Source organism: Oncorhynchus mykiss, chromosome 11 (genome assembly GCF_057628025.1).
Source record: "Oncorhynchus mykiss isolate SJ-2025 chromosome 11, ASM5762802v1, whole genome shotgun sequence".
Taxonomy (NCBI): Eukaryota; Metazoa; Chordata; class Actinopteri; order Salmoniformes; family Salmonidae; genus Oncorhynchus; species Oncorhynchus mykiss.
The window spans coordinates 63,586,324-63,595,838 of NC_143032.1; the positions used below are offsets into that span (position 1 = coordinate 63,586,324).

The following is a 9,515-nucleotide window of genomic DNA, read 5'->3' on the forward strand; positions in this document are numbered from 1 at the left end:
TTACCCAGCAGATCACTAGATCACAACCCTGAAGAATACAACACTTCTCACTCCCATGACTGCAAAATAAGGGTTATAGAAATGGACAAATACTGAGAATCAGATTACTGGAGCTTCCTTTGTTCGCATCTGTTCTGTGTTTTTATGTTTTTACCTATGCACTACACAGGCAGACTTCACCCTGCAGTGGTTATCCTAGCAGTCCATAACAAAACTCAATTCCATCGCATGAAACGCTCACCTTGGAGATCTTGTTGACCTTCACAGAGGTGGGCGTTGGTGGGGGAGGGGTCTCTGGGCTGTGGGTGATCTCCTCTTCTGGGGCCACATCTGGGTTTAGTGCAAATATACTCTCCAAGTCAATCTGGATAGAGAGCAGTGTGTGTCACTGTAATTGTACCTAACCCATACAGATCGCTCCTGAACAATTCTACTAGTCCCTTCTCTTTGCCCTTCTTGTGTGTGTGTCTGTGTGTGGTGTGGCAATAAATGTGTTGACTGTACATCTCTCACCTACTGATCATCATTACCACACCTAACAGAGGCCACAACCAATTGGTGCCCTTTCTCATGGTCCTTCGAGCCAGACTTTTCAAGTCAATATTCAACAGGAGATCTAACACAATATACTCTACACATCAATATGCAGAAGAGATTAGGTGCAAATATACTCCGTTAATATGTACCTTATATGTTAGTATATGGAGAGCAGAGAAGTATATCTGTGTAGCTCAGAGGAGCAGAGAGCAACAGGACAACATCTGTATTCAACAGCAAAGCTCAGGAAATATGACTGCTGTAAGGCTCTCTAAACTCAAGTATATTCAGGGCAGAGAGTGATGTCTGGCAGAACATGCAGAAGGATTGTGTAATCTCCAAAACTCTAGAATGTCTTCAGATGCATTATTCATACGGCTCAATGCCTAAGAGCTGAGCGGACGCCGGCTGCCGTGCTAAGCTACTAGCTAGGCTTGGTTACCTCTTTCCCTTTGGTGTCTCCATTTTCGATCCACTCCACAGTGACGCTCTCATTGTCTTCATTCAACGACGTGACCATGGCTTGGTGTATTCGTCCTGTAACAAAGCACGTGTGGTTGTGCATTATCTGACAAACACCCACAGCACAGAGAAGTTGGAAGACTAAAGGGGAGTTCTCTGAAATGTAACAAATTAGTTAATTCCTTAAAATTGTTGCACAGTACTGTCCTGACTCTGGCCTACACTACTCACAGTGCACTACAGTCATTAGGGATGACTGACTGCATGACACATCTTTATTGTAAGGGCGGGAGTGGGAGGACTTTCCCCAGGGAATCAGTCAGCAGGGAAGACCGTAGCTACTAGTAGCTACCCAACTGGAGAAGTGCATAGGGACATTAAACTACTATAATGAAGCTGGAGTACACAGACCCCTGCAGCACACACACACTTCAACATGCTCTCTGAAACTGTATGGCTATGCCAGCCTGACAATACAGTACATGACAAAATAATTGGCCTTAAACATCCCAAACTAGCTTCTCCAGGACATTACTCAACAGAAGTGTGCGAAGACAAGAGAGGTGGTCTATCTAAACTTCAGCCACAGATATGCCATTTAGCAGACGCTTTTATCCAAAGCAAGTTACTGTCATGCATGCATACATTTTAAATATGGGTGGCCCTGGGAATCAAACCCACAACCCTGATGGTGCAATCACCATGCTCGACCAACTGAGACATAGAAAGCCATGTCAAACAAGTTAGGAAGCATGTAGTCAATATACATGGAGTTACCCGTTCCCTGTCCTCCCTCCCATCTACCGCTGGTCTAAATACACACTTCACAGGCAGCCTGAGCGGAGTCTGCTCCATAATTACCAGCAGCTTCCTGTGCCTAACCCTGGTCTATGACACACTACATCCCCTGGCTGCTCACTGTCAGGGGGGAAGCGGGGGGGGACATGTTCCCAGCATTCATTATTTAGAGCAGAGAGCTTTATGGATGCTTTTAGTGTTCGCTGCTGCTGAGTTCTACCCAAGTAATGATTCTACAGCGCACAGCAGTGAAAGCCCACTTAAATAACTCAGTAACAGAACAAGAATCCCTTTGATCTGAGATAGTAAGTGTCAGACAGTGATGTAAAAATAGCTTACATCAGCACTGACAGAGGCGGCAAGTGAAATGTGGAACATGCGGTCAGATGCCTGTCATGAGTCCATATGCATGTCACTCCACCATGACGTCTTTCCCTCTCCTCTTTGGCAGATCTGCTCTAGAAAACTCTGCTTCTGGTCAAGAGGGACACACCAACTGATGTGTGTGTCTTGGTGAGCCTATGCACTACTACACTGACCTGAAGAAATACAACTTGCTGAGGAGAACTTGCTGCATTGAGACTAGAGGTCAACCGATTATGATTTTTCAACGCCGATACCGATTATTGGAGGACCAAAAAAGCCGATACCGAATAAATCGGACGATTTTTTAAATGAATTTATTTGTAATAATGACAATTACAACAATACTGAATGAACACTTATTTTAACTTAACATAATACATCAATAAAATCAATTTAGCCTCAAGTAAATAATGAAACATGTTCAATTTGGTTTAAATAATGCAAAAACAAAGTGCTGGAGAAGAAAGTAAAAGTGCAATATGTGCTATGTAAGAAAGCTAACGTTTCAGTTCCTTGCTCAGAATAGTTGAAGTCATAAACAGTGCAATGCTTGACGCACAACGAAGAGCTGCTGGCAAAACGCACAAAAGTGCTGTTTGAATGAATGTTTACGCGCCTGCTTCTGCCTACCACCACTCAGTCAGATACTTCGATACTTGTATGCTCAGTCAGATTATATGCAACGCAGGACACGCTAGATAATATCTAGTAATATCATCAACCATGTTTAGTTAACTAGTGATTATGATTGATTGTTTTTTTACAAGAAAAGTTTAATGCTAGCTAGCATCTTACCTTGGCTTACTGCATTCGCGTAACAGGCAGTCTCCTTGTGGAGTGCAACGAGAGAGAGGCAGGTCGTTATTGCGTTGGACTACTTAACTGTAAGGTTGCAAGATTGAATCCCCCGAGCTGACAAGGTGAAAATCTGTCTTTCTGCCCCATAACAAGGCAGTTAACCCACCGTTCCTAGGCCGTCATTGAAAATAAGAATGTGTTCTTAACTGACTTGCCCAGTTAAATAAAAAGGTATAAAAAAATATTATATATTTATTTTTAAATCGACGCCCAAAAATACAGATTTCCGAATTGTTATGAAAACTTGAAATCGTCCATTCCAATTAATCGGTTGACCTCTAATAGAGACTGCGTGTGTGTGTGTGTGATTCTGAGAGCTGTGTCTCAGAGATCTTTATGGTAGGGCTGGACCTGCGCCAAGCTAGCTGGCAGTTAAATCCCATCTTGGATCAGCAGGTTGATTGCAAGCTACCCTGGCAACAGCAGGTGACTGTAGACACACAATGGCAGACAGACAGAATTACTTAAGAACAGGGACACATGGGAGGTGACAGAGCCCAGTGTGTTCCGGAGGATTAGATGAGGACACACAGACAAGGAAAAGGAATCGCTTACCATTGTGGAGGGAGCAAGAGCAGCAGGCGAATACTGAACAGACTGGCACTCAGGCTTGCAAGACCTGATGCAATTGAATCACTAAGAATAGAGAATGGCCTGGTCCTCCAAGAACTTCCTTGTACAGACCAACCAACCACCACACTATCTCAGCAGCTTTACCCACACACTCCTCAAATAGCACTACATGCAAACAGAATCTGTATTGTGTTTTCTGTGTGTAGAGAAACTTACACAACACATGCATCCATCTCATCTGTAAACATGTGAATGGTAACTGACAGGTGAATGGTACCCTGTCCGTGTGCACTGACTGCAGTGCCATACTCTAGCTCTTTGTTCTAAAATACAAACCTAAGGTGACTAAAAGCATCCGCATGCTTCCCAGCCGAAGCAGTTCGTTAGAGTTCGTGCATACAGTACCAGTCAAAAGTTTGGACACACCTACTCATTCAAGGGTTTTTATTTTTACTATTTTCTACATTGTAGAATAATAGAAGACATCAAAACTTTGAAATAACAAATCAAGATTATCCTACCAACAGGACATTAAAAGCGAATATCTCATGTTTTACAGAGTCGTAGCTGAACGACGACATGGATAATATAGAGCTGGAGGGGTTTTCCATGCATCGGCATGACAGAGAAGCAACGTCTGGTAAGATGAGGGGTGGGGGTCTGTGTCCATTTGTCAATAACAGCTGGTGAGTGATGTCTAATATTAAAGAAGTCTCCAGGTATTGCTTGCCTGAGGTAGAGTACCTTATGATAAACTGTAGACCACAATAACTACCAAGAGAGTTCTCATCTATATTATTCGTAGCCGTCTATTTACCACCACAAACCGATGCTGGCACTAAGACCGCACTCGACCAGCTGTATTAATTAGGCCATAAGAAAACTCATCCAAAGGCGGCGCTCCTAGTGGCTGTGGACTTTAATGCAGTGAAACTTAAATCCGTTTTGTCATTTCTACCAGCATGACACATGTGCAACCAGAGGGAGATTTTTTTTTAAATATAATAAATAGAAACAAAAACTCTAGACCACCTTTACTCCACACACAGAGACGCGTACAAAGCTCTCTCTCGAACTCCATTTGGCAAATCTGACCATAATTCACTTGATTCCGGCTTACAAGCAAAAACTAAGGCAGGAAGTACCAGTAACTCCCACAATACGGAAGTGGTCAGATGACACGGATGCAACACTAAGGGACTGTTTTGCTAGCACAGACTGGAATTTGTTCCGGGATTCATCCAATGGCATTGAGGAGTATACCACCTCAATCATTGGCTCAATCAATAAGTGCATCGACGACGTCGTCCCCACAGTGACCGTACGTACATACCCCAACCAGAAGCCATAGATTACAGGCAACATCCGCATCGAGCTAAAGGCTAGAGCTGCCACTTTCAAGGAGTGGGACACTAGTCCCTATGCCCTCAGACGAACCATCAAACAGGCAAAGTGTCAATACAGGATTAAGATTGAATCCTACTATACCAGCTCTGGCTCTCGTCGGGTGTAGCAGGGCTTGAAAACGATTATGGACTACAAAGGGAAACCCAGCTGCGAGCTGCACAGTGACGTGAGCCTACCAGAAGAGCTAAACCCCTTTTATGCTCACTTCAAGGCAAGCAACACAGAAGCATGCATGAGAGCACAGTCTGTTACGGACGACAGTGTGATAATGCTCTCCGTAGCCGATGTGAGCAAGATAGGTCAACATTCACAAGGCCATGGGGCCAGACGGATTACCAGGACGTGAACAAAAGACCAACTGGCAAGTGTCTTCACCGACATTTTCAACCTCTCCCTGACCGAGTCTGAAATACCTACTGTTGAAGTCGTAAGTTCACATTCACTTAGGTTGGAGTCATTAAAACTCGTTTTTCAACCGCTCCACAAATTTCTAGTTTACAAACTATAGTTTTGGCAAGACGGTTAGGACATCTACTTTGTGCATGACAAGTAATTTTTCCAACAATTGTTTACAGACAGGTGAAATAGGTGATCTATCACAATTCCAGTGGGTCAGAAGTTTACATACACTAAGTTGACTGTGCCTTTAAACTAGAGGTCCACTGATTAATCGGAATAGCCGATTAATTAGGGCCGATTTCAAGTTTTCATAATCGGAAATCGGTCAAATGGGACACCGATTTGACCTTTTTTTAACACCTTTATTTAATCTCTATTTAACTAGGCAAGTCAGTTAGGAATACATTCTTACTTTCAATGACGGCCTAGTTAACTGCCTCGTTCAGGGGCAGAACGACAGATTTTCACCTTGTCAGCTTGGGGGATTCAATCTTGCAACCTTACAGTTAACTAGTCCAACACTCTAACCACCTGCCTCTCATTGCACTCCACGAGGAGACTGCCTGTTACGTGAATGCAGTAAACCAAGGTAAATTGCTAGCTAGCATTAAACTTACCTTATAAAAAACAATCAATCATAATCACTAGTTAATCTAGCGTGTCCTGAGTTGCATATAATCGATGCGGTGCGTATCGTTGCTCCAATGTGTACCTAACCATGAACATCAATGCCTTTCTTAAAATCAATACACACAAGTATATATTTAGCTAAAATAAATCCAGGTTAACAGGCAGTATTACCAGGTGAAATTGTGTCACTTCTCTTGCGTTCATTGCACGCAGAGTCAGTGTATATGCAACAGTTTGGGCTGCCTAATTTGCCAGAATTTTACGTAATTATGACATAACATTGAAGGTTGTGCAATGTAACAGGAATATTTAGACTTATGGATGCCACCGTTAAATAAAATACAGAATGGTTCCATATTTCACTGAAAGAATAAACGTTTTGTTTTCGAAATTATAGTTTCTGGATTTGACCATATTAAATGACCTAAGGCTGGTATTTCTGTGTGTTATGTTACAATACATGGCACTTTTACTTTCTTCTCCAACACTTTGTTTTTGCATTATTTAAACCAAATTGAACATGTTTCATTATTTATTTGAGATATTGATTTTTATTTAGGTATTATATTAAGTTCAAATAAGTGTTAATTCAATATTGTTGTAATTGTCTTTATTACAAATATATAAATACATTTTTTTTTTTTTTAAATAAGCTTTTTTTGGTCCTCCAATAAATCGGTATAGGCGTTGAAAAATCATAATCGGTTGACCTCTAGTTGACACCTCATATGTTGAGCGGGGGACAGAGTGGGCAGTTACAAAACACATCAAGTTAGAGCAACTTAAAGGAGCAATTATGGTCAAGTGCCTTGCTCAAAGGCACACACCAATATTTTGCTTAGTTTGCGGGGGGATTCGAACCAGAAATATTTTGTTTACTGGCCCAACACTCTTAACCACTAAGCTACCTGCCGCTTCCTTACTTAACTGACTGCTGTCAGTTGGTCAAAAATGTCTCCATGGCATCTACTTTGAAAGACACTGAATGGGGATCATTTCATGCAGACATTAGAATACAGTTGATAATCCACATAAAGATTAAATAGGCCTTTCTCTTATGCCATTGAAAGAGGGCAAAAAGTGTTTCCTGTCCTGGCTGGGATTAAAAGGAATGCTGGTGCCAGACACACCCTGCACAGTTAAAGTTCTAGTAGACTAGACTGAAGTGTCAATGTCAAAAGTGAAATTAGCTGATATATTTTTATATTTAAAAAGAGATGATAAAATGTAAGAGGCTTAAAGCCTCATCTAACTGCTATACTTTTACCACTTTTCCTCTCAAGTCCTTATGATAGTCTGCTATCATGGCACACAGTAGGCTATTCTGTGGTTGAGTGATGCCTCCATTCATCGCAGAGCCCATCAGTGCCTGGCTAATGGCAGGACTAGAGACTGAGGGAGGAGGGTACTCCTGGTATATTCCAGAGAGCTGCCTGCAACAGATGAGGGGGTGGTGGTTAATAGCTTGAATCGGACTTCGCCAGGCACCGCCCCCAGAGATAGCACAGACAGCTCTACCTACGGACACTAGATAGGACCCACTTCCCATACATGATACACCAGTAAACATTAAAACACCCACGTAATCCATAACAACTAAATTTACGCAACAAAAAAAGTAAGAACTCTTCACCCCTAGTTTATAGTAATCAGAAGGATATGATGGTTTTGTTGCGGCGCTATACCTCATCCCAGGAGGGATCTGTCTCCTAGGAGTGTTAACCCGGTTTGGCTGCCTGGCGCAGGTACACAGAAACGGGCAAATGGCAAAAAACAGCCAGCCCCTTTCTCTCCCTTATAACAAATCAGTCAAGCTCATCTTGGGTGCACTGCAAAGCTACCAGATCAAGTTGATCTGAATATAAAAACTGTGCGTGCTAGTCAATGATGTGTATGGTGGTAGTCCTAAAAATAAAATAAATAAAAAGGAGGCCATTAGACTGGTTGTCATGGTTATTTTTACTGACAGCTGCCTGCTATACCTCTAACATTCATGGGTAGCTAGATAGCAGCTAAGTGCCTCAGTTTCAAACCATCTGTAACGTTACAGTACCTGCCTAGCTTACTAAACTCCACAGTGAAGGAAGTTTGATGAACTCCACAACTTCCTTCACCGCGAAGTTCAGTCAGCTAGCTACTACCCGCACAACAATTATCTGCAGTAGCTAGATATTGTAACGTTATTGGGAGACCTCAAAATCCCGGTTCATAATACCCACCAAACGACCTATGTAACTTATGTAGCTAGTCGTAGTATGACACAATGCTAACTTGACAATAAGTTTAACAGCCAGCCTTCTCGCCCCCCAAAAAATAAAACACTATCAAAGTTAACTAGCTAGAAATTATATTAAATATACTTTTAGCTAACATTAACCTCTATATAACCAGTTAAGTTAGCCAGTTAAATTACCTAGCCACTTCAGTGTTCTGAAGCATACAAGGACAGCTGGTAGCTTACCTTTGCTAACTAACCAGAACACGTATTTTGCGGTACCTTTCACAACCTAACGTTACTTAACTAGCGGGTGGCTTTGGTTAGCTAGTTTGTTGTTAGCTGCTAAACGAACGTTAACTAGCTAGCGTTAGTGTGGTAACCAGAGCTGTGCATACTGTAGTTACTGTAAAGCGTTAAGGAGCTAGCTGCTTTAACTGGCAAACTACACTAGTTAGTCCAATAACCCATTTTAACTGGTTGTTAACTATCCAGTTAGAATGTGCATTTGTCGTCTAGGTAGTCAGCTAGTTAACGTTACATAGGCCAGGTTGGCTAGCAAGCACAGCCACCCCAACTTTGCGGCTGCTACTCGGCTTCAACGGTTGCAGTGTATTCACAGCAACACAAAGCTTCTCAAAACAACTACCAGCGAGGTAAAAACCAATCGAGACATCAGAAATGACATACGAACGTAAACTTACCATCGCTTCGCTTTATTTCAACGTACACGCCGACGACGATTTTGCCAAAACTACCCGCCATTCTTCATTAGTGTATAGTATCCTGAAAGATGTTGACTTGTGTTTGAAATAAATCTACTTTGACCGGAGGATGCATGGACAGCCAGCCAGAGAGAAATAAGGGATTTCAATAGTTACCACAGCCACAAAGGGGGAGTTGGATACACATCGTAAAAAAATATTTTAAAAAATAACTTTTTGGTATTCCTTTAGGGTTAGGTTTCAAATCACATTTTAAGACGATGAATTGTAGAAATTGGCGTTTCTTTTACTAGTGACGATCGGAAAAAAGTGACCTAACGTCAAACAGACAATTTCGCAATCCATACTGCTGCACATAACATAGTCTGGTCCAAGATCAATATGTGTTCTTGCCAATGCCAACACCATTGCTGTGTCTGTTTGGCATGATAGCGCACAAGCATTCTGTCAACATCTGACCCCCCCAATAACCTGTTGATTGGTGTTGTACCAAGGTCAGAGAACCTATCCCCACACCTCACCGACAAGAGCGTTGGGACACGCTC

The 9,515-nt window shown here is 42.2% G+C and overlaps 1 protein-coding gene across 13 annotated transcripts in view; it reads right to left on the bottom strand.

Annotated features, from left to right (window-relative positions):
• LOC110536160 (kinesin-like protein KIF2A) overlaps positions 1 to 9,515 on the bottom strand; it is a 30,628-nt gene extending 21,113 nt beyond the window's left edge. For 3 of the 13 annotated variants that reach the window (XM_090190884.1, XM_090190889.1, XM_090190882.1), the window contains exons 1-3: positions 8,950 to 9,515; positions 980 to 1,074; positions 242 to 364 (exon numbers count right to left, since the gene is read on the bottom strand). In XM_090190884.1, the coding sequence (XP_090047010.1) occupies positions 242 to 364; positions 980 to 1,074; positions 8,950 to 9,010 (279 nt within the window). In that variant the 5' untranslated portion in view covers positions 9,011 to 9,515. Of the gene's footprint in view, positions 1 to 241; positions 365 to 979; positions 1,075 to 7,291; positions 7,464 to 8,949 lie in introns of all 13 variants that reach the window. The other 10 variants (XM_090190893.1, XM_090190887.1, XM_090190894.1 and 7 more) reach the window with 8 other exon arrangements.